Source organism: Macaca mulatta, chromosome 8 (assembly GCF_049350105.2).
Source record: "Macaca mulatta isolate MMU2019108-1 chromosome 8, T2T-MMU8v2.0, whole genome shotgun sequence".
In the NCBI taxonomy this organism is placed as follows: domain Eukaryota; kingdom Metazoa; phylum Chordata; class Mammalia; order Primates; family Cercopithecidae; genus Macaca; species Macaca mulatta.
In genome coordinates, this window is record NC_133413.1 from 76,375,838 (window position 1) to 76,398,699 (window position 22,862).

General features: G+C 40.1%; 2 protein-coding genes across 6 annotated transcripts in view; one reads left to right on the forward strand and one right to left on the reverse strand.

Moving 5' to 3' along the window:
• MTFR1 (mitochondrial fission regulator 1) overlaps positions 1-22,862 on the forward strand; it is an 85,947-nt gene that overhangs the window by 60,518 nt on the left and 2,567 nt on the right. Inside the window, exons 5-8 of one of the 2 annotated variants that reach the window (XM_015145465.3) lie at positions 4,684-4,919; positions 7,003-7,249; positions 7,834-8,002; positions 8,983-10,579. In XM_015145465.3, coding sequence (XP_015000951.2) covers positions 4,684-4,919; positions 7,003-7,249; positions 7,834-8,002; positions 8,983-9,051 — 721 coding nt within the window. In that variant the 3' untranslated portion in view covers positions 9,052-10,579. Of the gene's footprint in view, positions 1-4,683; positions 4,920-7,002; positions 7,250-7,833; positions 8,003-8,982; positions 10,580-22,862 lie in introns of those variants that run through there. The other variant, XM_015145459.3, reaches the window with a different exon arrangement.
• PDE7A (phosphodiesterase 7A) overlaps positions 17,370-22,862 on the reverse strand; it is a 124,864-nt gene continuing 119,371 nt past the window's right edge. For 3 of the 4 annotated variants that reach the window (XM_077942422.1, XM_077942423.1, XM_015145402.3), the window contains one exon: positions 17,384-19,196. In XM_077942422.1, the coding sequence (XP_077798548.1) occupies positions 18,991-19,196 (206 nt within the window). In that variant the 3' untranslated portion in view covers positions 17,384-18,990. Of the gene's footprint in view, positions 19,197-22,862 lie in introns of all 4 variants that reach the window. The other variant, NM_001266863.1, reaches the window with a different exon arrangement.

The window sequence follows — 22,862 nt, forward strand, 5'->3', positions numbered from 1 at the left end:
TGCCTTGAAGATGTTTTAAAGAAAGTAAGCTGTTCAAATATGCCTTGCAATTGCTGTCTTAATCTAGTGTGTCATATTATCTTGTTCCAATTCTGGAACAAGATTATTGAAGGGTCAGTGTTCATAGAATTTGAAGACTGGCTTACTTGAATGATAACATTTTAAAACAAACTTGTAAGAATTTAATACTTTGGATCCTTTAATGTCTAGGAGAATTTTAGGGGAAGGAGGATATAATCTTTACTGATGTGGCCACTGGTTTTTAAATAAACAGTACTATAATATCATTTTTTATTTATCAGTAACAAAGGTTCTGGTATCCAACATTTATTTTCTGTATATAGGCTGCATGAATCCTCTGTACTTAATATGAAAACAATCATCCACATTTCTATTCACAGATATGAATATATTCATTCTTTCAGGTAGGTTTGGTAAACAAAGCAAAATTTTGCTTTGCGGAAATGCGAAGACGGTAGGGGTCTAGAGATACATATTTCTCCACAGGTTCTATTCTTCTCTCTTCTCAGTTCCACTTCCATTTGTTGTCACTTCCAGATACCCCCACCCCTGACACCCATTGGCCATGGCGCATGTCCTCTGTCCTGAGAACACTGCATCTGATTGCTCTCTTCCTCTAAACTCACATGGTTACTACTCCTGTTCTTTCTTTCTCCACTACAGTTTTGAATAAGTGTACTACTTTATTTCTACATTTATTTGAGAATGCTACATTTTGCATAGATCTGGTTTTAAAACTAGAATTTTATCACTCCTACCATCCTACCTACCTGCATTTCCTTTAGTTCTTTCAAGAAATAGTTAAAAAGTCACTATTGTTCAGTGTTATTAAACCCAAAACATTACCAAGAATATATATGAAGAAGCATATTAAGAATATATTATGTTGTTATATGTAATTTAATGTAAATATAAATGCTCCCTACCTCCTCAATGGTTCATTCGGTAAATTGACTAATTTTTATTTACTCGTAACTTAATGTATTTGTTGTATAGAACTATTTAGCAAAATTATTTGCGCTACTCTGTGAAGGAGAGGTAGAGATCAGAATTTAGCCAGGTGTGTCAACAAAGAGTCAAAGTTTTAACGACTTATTAAAAGTATTTTCCTTATTGTAGGTTGGTTAGAGCACATACATCTAATCTACAACTTCTGTAACATATCTTTCAGTGTATTGATGGATATATTTTATCAGAGTATTGGTACTGTTCTTCATGGGAGTTTTTTCCTTTGCTTAATCTTCCTGTACCGCTTCCCCCCACCCCCTGTCGCCCAGGCTGGAGTGCAGTAGCATAAATACAGCTCACTGCAGCCTCATCCTCCTGGGCTCAATCAGTTCTCTTGCCTCAGCTTCTGAGTAGCTGGCACCCCAGGTACATGCCACCACACCTGGCTAGTTTTAAAATTTTTTGCAGAGATAGCGTCTTGCCTTGTTACCTAGGCTGATCTTGAACTCCTGAGCTCAAGCAGTCTTTCTACCTTGGCCTCCCAAAGTGCTGGAATTACAGATGTAAGCCACTGTGCCCAGCCTAATCTTCCTGTACTTAAAAAAACAAAAAACAACAACAAAAAAACCTTTTTTCTCATTGTTGGGGCTACGAAAGCAAACAGTAATTGAAACCTTGTGAGCCAAACATTTCCCTATCCCACAAATATTCCAGATTTTAAAAGTTGATATTATAGTTGCTAGGTAAGAACGAGGACATTTTGTATTGTATTGTTCTGAGGCAGAGTCTTGCTCTCTTGCCCAAGGTGGAGTACAGTGATGCAATCATGGTTCATTGCAGCCTTAACCTCCCGGGCTCAATCAATCCTCCCATCTCAGTCTCCCTAGTAGCTGGGACTACAGGCTTGAGCCAGCATGCCCAGCTAGTTTTTGTGTTTCTTTGTAGAGAAGGGGTTTCGCCATGTTGCCCAGGCTGGTCACAAACTCCTGGGCTCAAGTGATGCTCCTGCCTTAGCCTCCCAAAATGGTAGGATTACAGCCGTGAGCCACTGCGCCAAGCCTAGAGCAAGGATATTTATATTCCAGATCTTTTTGTTTAATAAAAATGTGTCAGGCAAAAAGCAGTTTGCAAGCTTCCTTTATGTATGGTAAATTCATTAATATGGTGTAAAAATTAGGTATGAAGAAAAATACCCGAATTCAGTGCAAAATACCAAAACCTAAGCATCCCAGGATTCCCCTTTCAATACACAAGGTAGAATGAAGAAGAATTTTCACAACTGTCAAGCAAAAATAAAACACCAATATCCATTTAAAGGAAAATTAAAGTAGAATTTAATATTGAAATGTCCTAACAGTTACGATTATGTTTGAAGCTGAAAGAGAAGCCCAAAAGAATGGTGCCTTATACAATGGGAGTTTGTATTTTTCTCTCAAGATAGTTTATTTCTCTCAAATCAGCAACATCCAAGGTTAGGTAGGCTAGAGCTGATAGAGGCCCTACAGCATCATCAGGGACCCAGCCAGGCTCTGCCATCTGTAGCATTGACTTCCATATCCTGATTAGCGTATGGCCCTGTGTGACTCTAAAACATCACCTTGCACTCAAGACTCTCAGCATGAGGAAAGGGAACTGGGGCTAAAATGGAAATGACTTTTCCATTGAGTCACCTCCCTTCAAGTGGCCTCCTAGATGCCTCATCAACATTCTGCCTACAATCTTGTTAGCCACACGAAGTCCCATGGCCACATAAAACTGCAAGGGAAACCGGGAAATGTCATCCTTTAGCTGGGCACATTGCTGCCCTGAAATAAGGATTTCTTTCTTTCTACTCCTTTTTTTGGTGGTAATTTTTACAAAAGAGAAAAGAAGCGTGCTTGTTGGAGTGACCAGCATTAGGGCAATCTTTGTCCCTAATGCATGCTGTGCACTGGAGCAAGCCTTAATTAGCACCTGGTCCATGCCCTGGGTGAGGGTTACTTAGATTTTGGCTTTAGCTTGCCTTTTAGTGTAGGCTTGTAGCAGGGCCAGTCAGAGATTCTTCACCTTAGGGCCATGACTTCTGAAACTATATGAGCCGAATTTTATGAGAAGTGTGTCTGATCAATTACCTGGGAAAATCAAATTTTCAAAGGAATCTGTGACTGTGAAACCATATGAGCATGATGTGTTAATGTTGATTGAGAGTGAGGAGAAGGAAGTCAGTTGTGGGCTCTTTTCTCATCTTTGAAACCCCACAGTCAAGGCATTCCTTCATTCTTTTCCCATGCATTCTTGAGTATGCTGAAGAGGGCAATCCTGGTGAAATCATTCAACCATTCCCAGTGTTGTAAAGTAGTGATAAACTAATGTGGTTAAAGTCTGACTGGAAATGGGCAGATTTCTTCCTTATAGTGTATCCCTATCCAGGTTATGGATATTTCAAAAAATATTAAGTTTTTGAATTAATGTTAAGTCACACTAATACATTTTTCATAGAAAAATTGTAACATTAATAGCATGAAAAAACTTCGTAAATCTCAGTTTCAGTGTTGAGTCTTCCACACACTAACTACATGATACTGAGCCTGTATCCTCAGTCATAAAATAATAGTGTCTGCCCCACGGTGTTTAAATTAAACATGGTGACAGAGAGGAAAGCCCCAGCCTTATGTCTGACAGCGAGGTTACATTTAATGGCAGTTCCCCATCTCTTTCAGCAACTTTCAAACAAAAGAGCCTTTTCCCAAATGATACAGCACTAGGGCCTTGGGTTTACTGCTCCCAAGATAGTTTCGTCTAGATTTGGGAACTATAAATGTAATTACTTCCTGTCCTTGTGTAGAGAGCTCTTTTGGTATTAGAGGGTTCTAAATGACTATAATATCGAGACAGTATGCAGGAGTTTTTTGAGGACACAGATTTTTGAAGGGTGCAGGTATAAGGGAAAACTAAGACTATGATTGTTTTCTGGAGGGAATGAATTTAAGATAGAAAAGGGCTTAAAGGGGGATGCAGGCTGGGAAAACTTCATTGTAGAACATAAGAGGAAATGGATAAGTATATAAACTGACAATTGAAAAGAAATACAAATTTTTTTCTCAACCCTCAACTTCATTTGGAGCTACCTCAGGTGCTACACGTGAATTTTTTTTTTTAACCCAAATAATGAAACCATCTAATATAGCTGCTGCATAGGTTCAGTGATAATGATTCCTTTTTCTCCTTTTAGCTTTTGATGCTGTATTTTGTCTACATTGTTATCATGTGTCTTGCAATTTGATGTATTCTGTCATACATGGAAAACACTGACATTGATGTGTAGACACCAGGACCCTGGGGAAAGGCTGATAGATCACTGATTTGATTTTGTTGCCAGATATAGCTAGTAATTAGCTTACCACTTTGAAGAGCATAAAAAGTTTCTTCTTAGTTCAAATCAAAAGAAAATGTGAATTAGCAAAAACTTTGCTAAAATCTGTGATGGAGTTGGTCTGTGCATATTATGTAGAGATTGACTAAGAAAAATAATGGCAGCAAGAACCGCAGCTGTGGTATGTAGCTACATAAGGTTGACAAATGCTTTGCTCTTTTTGTCCTTACATGAAGGGACTCATGTAAGATCAGCCTGAAAAGAGGTTGTTGGGTGTTAATGTGGATACACTGTCAGGTGAGGATGGTGTTTCACATTCTCTTACAAAGCCTATGACAATCCACCTTATGTCTTCCTTGCAGGACAGAGGTCAGATCAAGGCCACCCCTTCAGGATGACCTTCTTTTCTTTGAGAAGGCCCCAAGCAGACAGATTTCCTTACCAGACTTGTCTCAAGAAGAGCCTCAGCTGAAGACCCCAGCACTGGCAAACGAGGAAGCACTGCAGAAGATTTGCGCTCTCGAAAATGAACTTGCTGCTCTCAGAGCTCAGATTGCCAAAATTGTGACCCAGCAGGAGCAGCAAAATCTCATTGCAGGTCTGTAAGTCCTACATTTGTTAGTTTAACTTGCAAACTAGAAGTTAGGAGAATGCCACTTAACTTCTAAATTAATTAGTAAGTAACAACTATTGGGGTTCTTAGAAAACCAGGTGTGGGCCGGGTGCAGTGGCTCATGCCTGTAATCCCAGCACTTTGGGAGGCTGAGGCAGGCGGATCATGAGGTCAGGAGATCGAGACCATCCTGGCCAACATGGTGAAACCTCGTCTCTACTAAAAATACAAAAGTTAGCTGGGCGTGGTGGTGTGTGCCTATAGTCCCAGCTACTTGGGAGCCTGAGGAAGGAGAATCTCTTGAACCCGGGAGGTGGAGGTTGCAGTGAGCCAAGATCATGCCACTGCACTCTAGCCTGGCGACAGAGCAAGACTTCATCTTAAAAAACAAAACAAAACAAAACAAAAAACCCAGGTGTCAGTCCTTCTCTAAACCAGGTTAGGTTTAGATGGTGTTCATTTTGAACAATCTTGGTGCTGTCAGAGAAGATTACTAGGAAGTATCTTTTGGAAAACACTGAAATTCATACAGTTGAATCACTATATAGTGGATGCTTTCCTTTCTAATGGGAAACTTAGTTGTCTAGGATAATGGCACCAACCATATCAGACATAAGGTAATGCCATGGGTTGCCGTCTGCTTAGTGAAAGAAGCCTGGGTTTTTGTGTGGTGTGTGTTAGACTGAGTGGTGTTTATTACCTGCATGTCTTGAGGCAAGCACTTGATATCTCACCTCCCTTTACTGCTCTAAAAATGGGGATAATAGTACCTATGTTACTGAGTTATTGTGAGAATAAATGTGGAAAGTATATAAAATGCCTTTAACACACAGCAGCTATTTAATAGTTATTCTTCCTTTTGCACAGAGTAGAACCTGAATTCAAGTCTTCTGGTCTAACACCGTTGGGTTTATTAGTGTGACATTCTCACATTGGGGAGGAAACTGTAGCCTTGAAATCCTAGCCCACTAATCTATTGGCAAGTAGAGGTTATTTTCCTATTGTTGTTTCCAAGGCCTGGCAAGCCTCAGTATTAACCAGCTCTGTTGGATAAGGACAATTAATTACCCTGCCTCTGAGCCACTTGGCTTATACTTCTGGAGTTTAACGTAATCCAGCATGGAAACCTCATTTGACCTGGGCATGGCAGAGGTGGGTGGGGATGAAGGCACTCTGGGCGCTGATGCTGGACTGTGCTTATCCATGTAACTTGCTAAAATCCTCCAGTCCTACCTTTTTCTTGTCTTCAATTGATTTTTCCTTTTTCTTTACCTCCCTCTTCTGGCCAACTGGGAAAGTGCTACCATAAAATTTTGAAGTTCTATTTATGAGCTGAGACTTTTGAGTAAAAATCTTTTACATCAACACCTCCCCAGTCAAACTAGTTCACCCAATAAACAACTTTCTAACCTCCAGTTATGCAGAAAGAGGATTTTTAGGTCCTTACTTCATTTCCATAACTCTTATCTTAGTTACTTCTTGTTTTAGAGACAGGGTTTCACTGTGTTGCTCAGGCTGGTCTTGAACTCCTGAGCTCAAGCGACCTGCCTGCCTTGGCCTCCTAAAGTGCTGGGATTACAGGTGTGAGCCACTGAGCCCAGCCCAGTACAGGCTTTTAATGCTTAATAAGTCTTATATGAAAATATACTTAAAATGAGTCACAAATTTGTCAGAGTTTCCTCAAATCATTGAAATAGTACTAAATTGTCAAACTGTATGTATTGAAGATAGAGTCGTTTTTGCAGTACTTTGTTTTATATTTCTCTTAAAAGTGATTACAAACCGTGCTACAGTCAAACTTGAACATTTGATATCACAAAAAACACCTCTGTTAAGTTAAATAGAAATTTTCCATCTGGATAGTTTTGGACTGAATGATACAGTGGCTGATATTCAGGCATTTCTCATGAAGTAACTGAAACTGTCCTTCTTCTTACATAACAGTCTTTTTTTTAAGGATATTGTTTTTAGGGGTACAAAAATCTTTAACATCATTTTGTTTTTAAAAACTGATATTTTCTTTGCTTAATACCAGCGGGATTAAGTTTGTTTTCCTTTGTTTCTGTAGGTGACTTAGATTCTACCACATCTGGTACCACACTACCACCCCCTCCGCCTCCTCCACCACCCCCGCCTCCCCCTCCACTGGGGCTCCACCAAAGTGTATCTGCCATTGATCTGATTAAAGAGCGAAGAGAGAAAAGAGCCAATGCTGGAAAGACTTTGGTTAAGAACAATCCAAAGAAACCTGAAATGCCAAATATGCTAGAGATCCTTAAAGATATGAACAGTGTAAAACTTCGGTCAGTGAAGAGGTGAGGATACATTTACCTTCTTTCTTCCCCATTTGTTTGTCTTACAAAATCAAAGTACCAGGCTTCTTGAGAAATTTTGATTATAACGTGACTGCCATGAATAGTTTTTAGTTTAAAAAAAATCGAGCCCCAGTGGCCTCTATACACAGTAGCTAAGAGATTAGCAAAATAATCTAACAGTTCCCAGGTGATGTTTTTAGTTTTCCCATTTTATTTAAATATCAGCCTTTTCATATAAAGTCTTCACTGCGATTGCTCAGTGAGCATTTACTAATTCAATAAAGGCATACTGTGTACCACTAGCATAGTCACTAGACATGCATGGAAGAGGGAACTCTATTGCACTGAAGGAGAGTAGAGTCCGTATTCTGCAGATACATTACGTGGCCCTTTATTGGACTCCTGTGTGCTTTTGTTGAGCACTAGCTCTAGGCTTCCATCTCACTGCTAGTAGTATTTATCAGGTCTCTATGCAGTAGCTGTGATGCTGGAGAGGTGCTGTCAGGCAAAAGGTTGACAGAGTACTTCCCTGAGGGTGGCCAGTGTATTGACCTGTCCCCTTGGTTTGTGTTCACTTCTCTAAGGTCAGAGCAAGACGTGAAGCCCAAGCCAGTGGATGCTACTGACCCTGCTGCCCTCATAGCAGAGGCTCTGAAAAGGAAATTTGCTTATCGGTATCGAAGTGATAGCCAAGATGAAGCTGAAAAAGGAGTTCCAAAGTCTGAATCAGAGGCCACTTCAGAGAGAGTGTTGGTGAGTTATTTGCCCAGATTTCTTTCCTGTTAACGTAGAAATCCATCTCCTTGCCAAGCACTTGCATTTTGCAAGTGATTCACCTGTGTCATCTGTAAGTTCCAAAGGGAGGTGATGCAGGATTTGGTCCCTGCCTTACAAGTACATCACGGCTAGTTGGGAAAAGGATGACATGTTTGCTTAGCATTTACACTTTTACTTTTCTAACTATGAAAATAATAGTTGTTCATTTGGAAATTTGAAACTTGTAGAAGAGCAGAAAGAAGAAAGCAAAAGTTAACCCCTGAGCTCACTACTAAGTAATCTCCAGTGTTACATTTTCTATGCAGGGTTGTATTTTTAAGCATAGTGAAGTGAAATTCAGTATAGTAACAATGTGTATTTTGTGACATAGAAATTCAAAGTAAAGTGAGATCATTTTCTCTCAGGGCACCCTCTGAAAGTCTTCTGAAGAGGGTGAGATTTGATGTGGGCCTTGGAGGATGTGTACCATGTCAGAGGTGGAGACTGAGTACATTTCATGGAAGCTCTCACATAATAATGGATACTTTTCCTTTATTAACATTACTGTCATGGGGTGTGTGTGTGCTTATCTATTCCAGAGAGGCAGGCATCTCAGAAATTCTAGCACCTTTGAAACTTCTTAAGACATTGGAAAGGAAACTTTGTACTTTCTCTCTTTACTCAGAAAAGTAAAATTTAACAAAAGCAGGGTATTGCCAAGATGATTGTAGTTTTCATTTATAGGAAGCAGTTTGGCTACTTCTTTACCTTTCATTCTGTTGATATGTTCAGTGTTCATAACAACCTGTCAATTTGTAAAGGTTTTAATATTCCCAGTAGTTGCTTGGTTTTTCATGCAGAACATACCTAGCCCTCTAATCCATGACTGGGGCAGGGGCGGGGCGGGGGGTTGGGGGGCCATATTGTTACTGTTACCTGAACCAATATCTTTATTTATACTTTTTGTTTGTTTCTAGTTTGGGCCACACATGTTGAAGCCAACAGGAAAAATGAAGGCTTTAATTGAAAATGTATCAGACTCCTAATAGACAATGAGCTGCGAAAGACTCCTGGCTCCCCTGTTGATTTGTGAGGGCTAAGTTTGCTAGTAGAAATCGACACTATTTAGTAAATACCTGACTTTAGTATTCAGTGGTCTCCTTTTCAGGCTAATTGAGGATTAAGCAGTAATGAAAGCACTAAGTTTGGTTTTCATTTTGTGAGATGGTCAGCGTTGGTGCTCTCCACAACTTACATGTGTTCTGACATGTTTCTAATATATGGCCAGGGCGTTCAGATTTCCAGTTTTGAAAACAATTGTATAGATTTCACAACACAAAAAGGACATTTGTGGATGTTACTGCACATTTTAAATTCTTAACACTAATTTATCTGTGTAAATGTTTCATATGCATATTTTTGGACATAAACAGTTTATGTAAAATTAGTAATGAATGATGGCAACGAGGGCACTGTTATCTTCGTTTGTTTTCAATGATCATTTAGCATTCAATGATGGAACAGCTGGTATAACATAAGTTGTTGGCATGAAATATTTGAGATTGGAAACTTCTTGCCTTGAACAGAACTTATATCTTAGATTCTCTCTCACATTTTCTTGGAGCTGGGGTTTGAATAGGAACCAGATGATGTTCACTGCTGAAATTCCATAATGCTTCCCACTGAAGGGACGTTGAGAAACAGGAAAGCTGCTTTCACGCCATTGCCGTCCAGTACTGACAGGGAAGAAAGATGTAGTTTTCCAGTAGTGATGAATCAAATTATTGAATTAAATTTCTTCTTAAGTAAAAACTCAGAATGTACCATCTTGTTTCCTTTCAGTTGATTAAATGGCATCATAAAGATGACTTTGCTAAGTTAATACTTCTGGAAATGTCAGAGTAGAGTTAAAAAAAATTTTAATATAAGCCAAAATATTAACTTTAATGAAACATAGAATTGGCAAATGAATTTCCTATAAATTGTCATTGGTCAGAATGCTGTTTTGTTTAGTTATATTACACAATATAAACCATAGGTGTTATTAGAAGTGAAGAACTGCCTTTTTCATCGGGGGCTTTTAAGGACTTGCTGTAAATGATTATTTTAAAAATGCTTTATAAATCTTCATGATTTTTCTATTTCTGATACACTCAGCTATAGTTAATGCCAGAGTATCCTACCCGGAGTAAATATTTGGAATATTTAAATCTAGTAAAAGTAGAAAGTTATACTTCCTGGGATTATTAGGAGATGGGAGTAGACATTCACTTTTAACTTCTCGAAAATACATGCATTCTCCTAAATATTAAAAATGACTTGGGGTAATGACATGGCTTGGTTATTCTGTTTAAATTTGTACTATGACTTATGTTATACATGTTCATGTTCACCTCTCATCCATCCATTTTATGGGGTTTAAAATTCTCTTTAACAAAATTCAGAAAATTTACCTGAAACTTATTTTGACCTGCTAAGAAACATATTTTTATATAAGTATTGAATTTTGGACAGTGCCCCCATATAAGGAAGTTACTGTTTCAAAATAAAGCAAACTGTTTTATTTTCCTTGGACCATAGTGCCTCCATTTTTGTTTTCTTTTTTCACAGTAGGTAAGATTCTTTTGCACAAGTAGCTTCTTTAGAATAATTTTCTTTCTGCATTTTTCAAGTGGAATTATATTCCTTAAAATAAGCTCTTAAAATCACCTTTCACTTTTTCTCATATAAAGGGATCACAGCATTAAAACAGGACAGTCATGAAGTATCTGAGTTGTCTCAGGGTTCTCAAACCCATAATCTCCTTCTGAGATTGGTGAAATTTGTTTTCCCAGCTTCTCCCACACCCACCTCATTCAGTTTCTGGTTCTTTCACCCAACACAACACCTGAAGTAAAAGACCTTAAGAATAGTTATACCTCAGCTAGGTATTAGGTATTAGAAAGAAAGGTAACTAACTTTCCTGTGTTTTGTCTGAGTTCTGACTGAGGGACTCTCCATATATATATATATACACACACACACACACACACACAGAGAGAGAGAGAGAGAGAGAGAGAGAATATATGAGACAGAATGAGAAGATCTGAGTCAGAGAACACTGGACTTGGAGCTTTACATGATCCCCTGTTAAGTAAGTTATCTTTACTTTTGCATTATTTTACACAGGGTCTCTGTAGTTTCCAATAGAATGATTTCTCTGGTAGTCCCTGGCACCTGTAAAAGGCATCATCCTATGCACTTGCTTGTGCAGGCTTGGTGTAGGAGGGGTAGGACTTGCAGTCTCTAGTTCTGGTTGTTTCCCCAGTCGCAGGCCCTTCTGCATAAAACTTGTGCCTTCTTTCTCTATTAGGAATGCCTATGTGTCTGTGTCTCTGGTGAAGAGGAAAACACGTAGGAATAATAACTAGCAGAAACAAATACTTAGGAAAAACCATAGTTCTGATAACTTCTCCAGAAATAGAAGTTCTCTCCGTGGGATAGAATCTGGCAGACAGTAAACTTTCAGCCCAACAAAGTCAGCGTTGGGATTGTCAGACAGAATAGGACACTTGGTTTCAGTTGTAGTAGGGTCCTGTTTCTGTGTCCTCTTTCCCTTTCTCATCCTAGAGATTTAGCATTCTTCTCTGCTACCCTATTGATCCTATTTGTTAGGATTCTTCTTAGACTTGCCCTATAAACCTTATAAACAATCTAGCTCTTCCTTGGTCTTGATCCTTAAAGCGATCCTTTAAGGATGGGATAATAAAAGTAGCATAACCAAGTAAGGATCTAGAACTTTTGCACACTTCCCCCCAAAACTATTATCCTTAGTCCAGTTCATGTGGTCTAGAAACCTTAATGTTCCTAAAGCTGGAACTTCTCCGATACCATCCTCCAGCCCCTTGTTAAGGTCACAGAGGGCTCGGCTCCTTTGTTAAGGGCAGAGTAGAACACAAGTATCTTTTAGACATTTTCAGGAGGGTAAACGTTAAGGCAGCTCAAACAGTGCCTCCTGTTCATACCAAATGGTTATCTCAGGGCAGTCCTTCATAACCCAACTGGATAAGCCTTAATTTGGGGAGAAAGGCCAGACTCTTCATAACAAGGTTTTAACCAAAGGTATGAAAACATTCTGTTAATGTTGCCTAATGACCGCCCCTCTTCGTTAGCCAGATACGCTTTTTATCGAAAGGTGAAAGAAGGTGTATTCCCCAGGTACTGTGTTGTGGAAACTAGGTATCATTTTAAGGGTGAAAAAGGATACAACTAGAGCATAGTTGGAAATCATTCTGAAATACTAGCGTGAGTACAAGGGGAGAGAAGTGCGTAAGGTACTTATCGCGGGGGCTGGGCTGTCCAGATCCCCCCAACCCCTGCCTTCCCTTCTGCAAGGGGCACGCCTGGTAATGCAGCGACTGCTGTGTAACCCAGGACACAGCCTTGATGAGCTGTTCCAATCAGGTTCTCCCTCATGAATTTGAGTAGGAAGCCTCTACAGTGAATCAGTGCCAGGAGCTCAAATAAAGATATCATGAGGTACAATTGTATCCATGCATTTATACAAGTAGAAATTATCAAGAAATGAACTAAGAATAGCCATAGTGACTTTGATTTAGCACTTACCTTATGTCAATAGTTAATTTTACTTTAAGGAACAGACAGTTTATAGGTTAGGGAGCCACTCAGATTAGGTAACCTGCCTAAGGACCGAAACCTAGGTCTGACAAGCTGTAAAGACAGTGCTCACCAGAACTGACCATTCCAGCACCTGGATCTCAGATTTCCAGCCTCAAGAACTGTGAGAAATAACTGTTGTTTATAAGTCACCCAGTTTCTGGTTCTTTGTTCTAACAGCCTGAGTGGACTAAGGCAAGCACTATCCTTTCTAATATTTCCTTCAAAAGGTTCATCTTTAGATCTGTAACCTTTACTAATTTCAACTAAGTTAAGGGAACTTGGGAAATCATTACAGTCTCCTGTTTCTTTACAGGACATGGCTCAACAATAAAGAAATACTTCAAATCTGTGTTCAGAAATGTCACGTAAATAAATGTACAGCTTAAAGATAGGTGTTGTAATACAAGATGGAATGTCTTGGCAAAGACTTATTGATGGGACCAGTGGAAAGCTTCAGTAAACCAATTACATTGCTGTGCTTCAATTTTAAATTATAGCCAACAAGAAATCTAATATTAACAGGAGTGGACGGGTGTGGTGGCTCACGCCTGTAATCCCAGCACTTTGGGAGGCTGAGGCAGGTGGATTACCTGAGGTCAGGAGTTCAAGACCAGCCTGGCCAACATGGTGAAACCCTGTCTCTACTAGAAATACAAAAATTAGCCGGGCATGGTGGGGCACACCTGTAATCCCAGCTACTCAGGAGGCTGAGACAGGAGAATTGCTTGAACCCGGAAGGTGGAGGTTGCAGTGAGCCAAGATCACGCCACTCCACTCTAGCCTGGGCAACAGAGTAAGACTCCATCTCAAACACACACACACACACACACACACACACACACACACACACCCCAAAAACAAAAAAAAAACCTGTTTCTCTCTTCCCCACCATTCTATTAGACTTTAAGCTGGGTTTCAGGACAACTTAGAATGTGTAGGTATAAGACTAAAATATGTAATTGATGAAAGTATTTTACCTAAAGTAGCATATTGAACATTTAAAACTATTTTAGAATCAAATTTGAAGGCTAAGTAACTTTATCGGTCATAGATGTTAACTATTTTTGAAACGGAGTCTTATTCTGTTGCCCAGGCTGGAGTGCAGTGGTGCAATCTCAGCTCATTGTAACCTCTGCCTCTTGGGTTCAAGAGATTATCCTGCTTCTGCCTCTCCAGTAGCTGGGATTACAGGCACACACCACCATGCCCGGCTAGTTTTTGTACTTTTTTTTAGTAGAGATGGGGTTTCGCCATGTTGGCCAGGGTGGTCTCGAACTCCTGATGTCGGATCTGTCTGCTTCGGACTCCCAAAGAGCTGGGATTATGGACATGAACCGCCACACCCAGCCAACAATTTTATAAATACAAGAATTACTAGATACGGTGTCATTTTTATCATTACCTGAACGAAACCCTACATTCTCCTAAACAACCCAACACTATTTATATTGCACCATACGGAAACCCGTCATATTATATAACATGTTGCACATATTATTCTGTCACCCAGACACCCAGACATGTTGAGAACAGAAAACAAGGTTTGTAGTTTTTAATACCCTCTTTATTACATCTAGTGCTATCTTCTGCACACAACAGAAACTTGGATACTGCTTACCGCATGACTCCAGTATAGACAGAAGGGTTTCAATATAATCTCTTAGTAATAAATTGATAGCTAAAAAGGGAACACATTAATTCCAAATTAATTTGTTCAACAAACGTTTATTAATGGCCCAGTGTACACCAGCCCATGCTGGGCACAGGAGCCAGGAAGATGGAGGAGACCTGCTGGGTGCTGTCCATCAGCTCACTCCCAAGTGGTAGTCATTCCACCCGTAGACCATGGGCTCTTGGGGGCCTTCCAGATGACACAAGTCATTAGCAAGGAACAGCTGCTAAGTCTTGCACAGATCTATATTACTCCGTGTTTCAAATGTATGCCAATGCTACAGTGATTAATACGCACATTCCTTTGAAAGCAATACTGAATTCCTATTAGCTATTGGTCACTGTGTATTTTCTCAGGAGATACTGACTGAGGGGATTTTAAACAACATTTATACATTAAAATATTTATACATGCTCGAAAACATTGGAAATACCTGATGTGAAAGTTTTAAGAAAATAGAAAGTTTAATAAAAACCAAAAAACCATTTTGGAAAAAGAGATCATTTTCAGAGTCTTCAAGGAATTACTAGCACCTCTAATCTGTACCTCAGGTACAAATATATTTGTTTGCAAAGGACATAAAATAGGATTTTTACTTTTATACAAAGAGTATCATTACAAACCATCACATTTACAGTGAGTACAAATATTGACCAGGAACCAATTTGTTTTTCTTTTTTAAAGTTAGGACTTGTCAAAATTTTCTCTCCAAGGACCTTTTACTCCTAGAGCAGAGACTCCCTCAGTCCCTGAAATGTTGAGCCAGGAGGCCCAAAGGGTGGCCATGTGTGTGAAAATTTTTAGTCTCCCATGTAAAATAAATTTTGCATTCTGTTCTGTAATATTTACTTGCTTTTTTAAAAAGTAATCTTTTAAATATTTAACTGTTTCCTAAAATTTTTCTAGAAAAAAAATCAATATTCCAGTAATATAGGTCCTATTTAAGCAGCAGAGCTATAGGCCTGATGCAAGCCTCTCACACCTGTAATCCCAGCACTTTGGGAGGCCACGGTGGCAGGACTGCTTGAGCCGAAGAGTTCAAGACCAGCCAAGCCAACAAAGTGAGACCTTGTCTCTGCAAGTTTTTTTTTTTTTTTCCAGACGGACTTGCTCTGTTGCCCAGGCTGGAGTGCAGTAGCACAATCTCTGCTCCCTGCAACCCCCGCCACCTGGGTTCAAGCGATTCTCCTGCCTCAGCCTCCCGAGTTGCTGGGATTACAGGCATGCACCACCACGCCCAGCTAATTTTTGTATTTTTAGTAGAGACAGGGTTTCACCATGTTGGCCAGGCTGGTCTTGAACTCCCGGCCTCAGGTGATCCACCTGCCTCAGCCTCCCAAAGTGCTGGGATTACAGGTGTGAGCCACCATGCCTGGCCACAAAAATGTTTTTAAAAAATTAGCTGGGCAGTGTGGTGGCACTCAGGAGGCTGAGTGGGAGGATCACTTAAGCCCAGGAGGTGGAGGCTGCAGTGATCATGCCACTGCACTCCAGCCTAGTTAACAATGAGACCCTGTCTCAAAAAAAAAAAAAAAAAAAAAAAAGTAGGGCTATAGAAGGTGATCCCCAAATATACATAACAAAACAACTTTTCAATGGGTTTATTATATGCATAGCCAGGAAATGGGAGCCACACCCGCAGTTCCCCTGAGAATGTGGAAATAGGATGATCTTTTGAGTTTCAAACTATAAGACAAACAATGGATCGGAGCAGAAGCAATGATGTATACAGGCAGAATGGAGCCCAGGTGAGCTCAACTGAAACAAGGCTTGAGGTAATGACGTTATCTAATGGACGTGCCAATCAGAAGCTGATGTGGAGAAGCAACTACTGGCAGAGAATCTCTAGCACCTTCCAGGGGAAGCGGGTACCCTGGTCCACAAACATGAATATCACAGAAGATACATCCCCAAAGGGACATGGGTGCACGAGGCAACTTGCTTCCCTTGCTTAGAATCCATGCTCACCAGCTGATCATAATTTGGCTTCCCAGGAAGATTTGCCTAAAGGGAGAGAATAATTGATAGTTACATTTCTCATTGTAAATTAAAATACTGATAGTGTTTTAAAAAAATAGTTACTGTGAGCTTGGTTAATGTGGGTTTGCCATGATAGTTCCACTCTCTATGTACTGAAACACTGCGCCTGAGTTTTTAAGGATCTTTGAGTTTATCAGACTTTCTGTACACATTAAATATTGGCCAAGGTATGGCCATCTCGTGAGAGTGACCAGCTGACCATATTCCTCCACTATCCTCAGGCATCTATACCTACACTGTCCAATATGGTAGCCACTAGCCCCATGTGGATATTGGGTGCCTGAGATATGACTAGTCCAAATTGAGATGTGCTGTTAAGTACACAATATACACTGGATTTCAGAGACTTAGTACCCCCCAAAAGAATGTAAAACATCTCATTGTTTTTATATTGACATTTTAAAATGATGCAATATTTTGGATATATTGGAATAGATGTTACTAAAATTAATTCCATGTTTTCTAAATGTGGCTACTAGAAAACTGAAAATTATGTGGCTTGCATTCTGTTTCTATTGGACATCAACACTCTTCTGTACAAATAATGTTAATGTGTTTGACTTAGAAGTTTGCACCATATCCCTTCTAATGAATTGGACCTGGGAAGATATAGGAATGGCACAGTGGTACCTTTTTTACATTGGTATCAATCAAGTAGAATGGAGTAGCCTTTTCTTATCACTTTAAAAAGGCCAATGATTGATAGAAATAAATACAACTAGTATTTTAGTACTTGCAAGAGTTGCTGATGTCTTAGGCAGTTCACCACTGTGGGAACAAAAGGCCTGGCTCAAAGCTGACCTCTCCCCTGTGTTAGTCAGGACGCCGAACAGCCCTAACTGGGCTTCGGCCTACTCACTTGCAAGGTGAGACATTAGTAGATAAGCTCGGACTGAGTAAACATCTGAGGGATGAATGCAAGAGCCAAGAAGCTACCTTTGATTTCCTTGTAATTTAGCACTGTGTTCCAAAGGATTGAGTTAAAAGGTAAATGTCAAAGATAAAAATATGAAAAGATAGGTTTTTATTCATCAAAAGTTAACAGCAACAGGCACATATTAAAATGAGTATGGCAAAGCCTTTTACAAATGGCTTTACACTCAAGCTTTCTCCCAAGAAAATGGCTGTTGCAACAAACTGTAAACAATTAATAAACAGTCTTTTACAGTAACAAGGGAAATACAAATGAACTAAAAGAAAGCACCGGTTTCTCTTAAAACTAGATTACAGTTGTGCTTACTATACATAAAACAATTTAAAACAAATTACAAAAGTGGAATGTTTGAAGTTTAAAATTAGTCCTTATAGTTTGTCCTAGAAAACATCTGTTCACATCAAAAGGCCCGTCAAAGGGTAACGTTTCATCAAAGGGAGGGACAAGAAAACAATGCACTTTTTTCAAATCAAAACAAGAAGTTTGGTCACTTAGCTATGTGCATAGTTTAAGGCAACTGGAGCAATCTGTTACAGCTTACCTACCAACCTTCCCCTCCCCCGAGTGTGGCTGCTCATTATGTCACATTCTAAAATAATAAATAAAAGCTTACATTTCAAATCTCTTCCCACATGGAGAAACATAACATGCACAGTCACACATGCACAAACATGCACGCAAACACACATCCATACATTCACACACAACATACCTCTCACTCACTGCAGCGAAAGGGACTTTAGTACCCTTGATCTGAAGGACACACTTCCCCATCCCACTTTTATTTCAGATTGGCAAATACCCTGAGCTGATTATGGTGTTTTAAACATTCCACCTTTTTCTCGCATGTGCAGGTCAAGTGTACAGTAGTGAAAACAACATGCAATGTCTTCACTGCAGAATCATAATACAGCTAGGACATTGGTGTTCTTCCCCTCCCGCCCCAAATTAAAAACTAATTGTTAAAAAAAAATTGCATTGCCAAACAGCACTGGAGTGAAAGCTTGGCGGTACTCTATGATAAATCTCAGTTTCCAGTGCACGAAATAAAACTATAGCAAATGGGAGGCTTTGGTGGCATCCAAAGAAGAAAAAAGGCAAACCAGGGGGAAAGAGCTGCAGTCTAAAGTTTGATCTTTAAATTTGTTTGAGTGGTTCCTTCACAATCATGCTCCAAGGCAATTTAGAACCAATATTTTCAGAGTTGATTTGTAAACATTGTCTTGCCAGAGGCAGCAGAGGCTGGGCACTTCACATTTCCATTTTCTCAGAGAGAACTTAGTGGAAGGTACAAGATACACATTGTTGCATCAGACTGGTTAAATTCCAAGAGATTGTTGCTGAACAATTCAACTTTCACGTTTTGAAGATTAGACGCTTTGAAAAAGTCGTGGCACATATCAAAACTTCCTTTGTTACTCCTTTCGGATTCTCTCCTGCTGGGCTTTGCATATTCAAGGTTCCACATGAAAGCCAAATTCATATTGCTGTATGTTCAGGTCTTACAATTAACAAGTGGGTTCAAATGATCCAACAGAGGAAATCTCGGAAATAAATAATGCTGGCTGGCATCACTCACTTGGAAACCTTGGCAGTCAAGAGTAAGTTCTCTCACCTCAATACCCCATTTCACATTTCTAAAAACCTCCAGGAGGCAGTTTGTCCCACTGGTTCTGGGGGTTATGATAACCGATTTTCCTGAGGTAATAACTGTGAGTTCAACTCAAATGCAGCATCAGTGTCCTCACTGCTGGACTGTTCTCTCTGCAGTCCCTTCCAGCTGGCTTTATTCAGCCCCACATGTCCAAGCATTGTCTGGGATAGCCTTGTATTGGAAAACCTGGCCCATTCTGTAAATAAAGGCTCCACTAGGTAAGTCATAAAACCTTGAGAAAATAAATAGAAGAAAAAGTTATTAACATATATGCTGAAACTCTTATCTTTAAAACATCATCTATACAGTGTTAACCTTCCTACGTCCTACTCCAGTATTACCTAGATCTTATTTTTCAAAAGATTCCTGTGCGTGTGTAGGTGACACAGTCTATAAATGTACATATCTGCTTTGAAGAACTGATTTCTTGGCTGGGCGCGGTGACTCACACCTGTAATCCCAGCACTTTGGGAGGCAGAGACAGGCGAATCACGAGGTCAGGAGATCGAGACCATCCTGGCTAACACGGTGAAACCCTGTCTCTACTAAAAATAAAAAAATTAGCCACGCACAGTGGCGGGTGCCTGTAGTCCCAGCTACATGGGAGGCTGAGGCAGGAGAATGTCGTGAATCTGGGAGGCGGAGCTTGCAGTGAGTGGAGATCGCGCCACTGTGCTCCAGCCTGGGCAACACAGCGAGACTCCGTCTCAAAAAAAAAAAAAAAAAAAAAGAGATTCCTGTGAGTGTGTAGGTGACAGAGTCTATAAATGTACATATTTGCTTTGAAGAACTGATTTCTTAAGTAACTCAATGTAAAAGTGAACTGACAAACATATCCAATCTTTTCCGGTTATCCTTCTCAGTGGCACAACTACATTCTTCTACTTAAGCAAACGTACACTGGCCATATCAACTCTGAGGATACCCGGCCATAACCCAATTTGAGGCAGAGTTGCAGGGCAACAACTGGAGGCTAAGAAGGGGTCTCCTTCAGGACTGAGGGTGACGTGGCCTGAACTGAAGTGGAGCTGGCAGTAGTCTACTGCTTTACCCCTCAGGGATGGAATCTTCATGCCTGGTCATGATTACAATTGGTCATTTTATTTAACTCAGAATTTATAAAGCCAAAACTTATGATAAGAGTCAGTCTAAAAATAACAGGTGGGGTTAGTGAAAAAAAATAATTAAAGTGAACACCAAATGTGTACCAGAGACCTATTTGATAAACAATTCATATAATCTCCCTTAATTCACAGTCAGAAAAGGAAAATGAGTGATTTCAGGATTGTCTGCATCTTTAGGTTATACAGCACTCCGCTGCACATTAGATCTGACTTAATACTAAGTAGTATCTTACACAGGGTCAAAAGAAGCCCTCTAGAAAATAGCTATCAATCAAATCATATTATATATCGGGAACAAATAACATCTTTCTCACATTTTGATCTGTTAAGAATGGGGAAAATATACGTTCAGATTCTATCACTGCTTTAAAATTGTCTTCATATCCAAGATTCATTGCAGCAAAAGACCATGTAGAACACAGACAACATAGGTTCCATTTATCCAACATAAGAATCTCACCAGAATTAAAGCAATTAGCATCCACTACTTTTAATCAGGAAAGTTATATATGGTCTGATGGCTGAATTTTTAAGTGTACATAATTATGGTATCTGAAATATTATGTACAATATGTGCAATAAGGCTTGCTTTCATTGATCCATTCCCTCCACACATATTTACTGAGAACCTACTATGTCCCTGGCACTGTGCCAGGGTGGCTGGGTATATAGCAGTGAATAAGACAGATAAGATCCCTGCCCTCAAGGAGCTTATGTTCTGGTGAGGAGAAAGAGATAGCAAACATAGAAAAGTGTCATTAGAGTCAAAGCACACAGCAGCTTTCTGGCAGCCATCCTCACACTACAGTGTCATGTTGAGCCAGCCACCCAAAGCCCTGTCTTTCCTATGTGCCATAAAGTCATGAGCCACGAGTTGTGTACCCACATGCAGGCCCTTATTATTATAGGTTTCACACCATTCACCTTATTTCATCCCTCCCACTGTTCCAACTGGTTGAGATCCTTGGGGATCTTACCTCCAACAGCCAACAAATTAGCTATCACTTCTGGCTCTATGTTAACCTAAAATTTCTTTTAGGTCTTAAATACTTGATAAAAATGAACAGGCCAGAGCCACGGACACAGCCTCTCTCTCGGAGGGCAGGACTCTCTATTAATTAGTACCTCGAACACAGCTGTTCGACCATTTGTGAATCCATTTAATTGTACTGGCCCCACAAGCCTCTACTTTATCTTCACAGATTTCACAGGACGCCTTGTCAAATGCCTTACTCTTACCCAGTACATGATATTTTCTTGTTCAACAAAATTAGTATTCCTATCAAAGAAGGAAACTGTATTAGTTCAACATGACTTGTACATACTGCCCCGATGCCGGGGAGTAGTAATCACTGCTCGGTGAGTTGCTAAGAGGCTGGGATTGGATTTGATGTCAGAAAGACCTGGATTGAAGGCCAACACCAACACCTGTTAACTGCATGAAGTGGGCAAACTATCTGAAAATAAGGATGCTTAAAGCACCTGTCCCCTAGGGTTGTCGTGTGTAGTCAGCAGATGTTAACGATCACCATCAGATCAGCGACCTTATCCCTGACAAGTCATTCTAGATCTGTACAACACTGACAAGATCAATAGCTTGAGATGAACAGTGAAAGGGATCTAGTTGTTACCTTATAAAAAGTGCAATGTTTTAAATCTCATTTGCAAGTTCTCCCATTAAACAAGGGAGTAGTTTACTCAGATAAAAATACATTTAATATTAAAAGTAACTGAGTTGACTACCCATTCACCTGTCTTCGATTCAGTTCTCTTTTGTCCATTTTATTTATTTATTTATTTTTGAGATGGAGTTTCATTCTGTTGCCCAGGATGGAATGCAGTGGCACAATATCAGCTCACTGCAACCTCTGCCTCCCAGGTTCAAGTGATTCTCCTACCTCAGCCTCTCGAGTGGCCATCATGCCCAGCTAATTTTTGTATTTTTAGTAGAGGTGGGGCTTTCACTATCTTGACCAGGCTGGTCTCGAACTCCTGACCTCAAGTGATCAGCTCGCCTCGGCCTCCCAAAGTGCTGGGATTACTTTTGTCCATTTCTAATGTATTCTTTTGCATTTGAAGATTATTCTACTTTAGAATCAAGACAAAGCATATCTGGTTCTAAATTGTTTCACTATCCTCCCAAAAGAAAAGCATCTGCTACCCTCAGCATTCCTGGCCAGTCTGAGCTCTCTGGGAGATTCGGCATCCCTCACACTCCTAAAGTCTGGGCCACACTTCTACATGCCCTTCCCTTCTCTACCTGTCACTCTGCAGTCAAATCGGCCACTACACACTTTCTTCCACCAGTATCCATTGCAATCACAATGTAGCACATATTGTGCTACCTTCTGAGTTTCTGGAAACCTCATCTTTCTGAACTTTGGGCACGTATTTCACTGTGTTCAGTCTGATTCTCAAAGGCCCTATTTAACACCAGCTACCCAAATCACGCTCCTCTCTCTATTCCTTGTTGGGCTACTGCCCCTGCAGAATCCCCCTCCTTTATACCCAAAGCCCAACACACTCAATCCTAGTCAACCTTCCTGTGAACTTCTGCAACAAGCTACACATACTTCAGTCACAGGACACTTTCATTATGCTTTCTGTAATATTACAGTTAGTAGTTCACTCAACACATAGTTCTTAAGGGCCTCCTGCTTCTGGTGTGGTGCTAGGCTCCAGGAATACACAACCAAGTGGATCAGGCACTTTGGAATCTGGAAGAAAAGTGACTGACGCCGCCTAAAGCAAGTGGAAAGCAGCTTCTGGAGAAG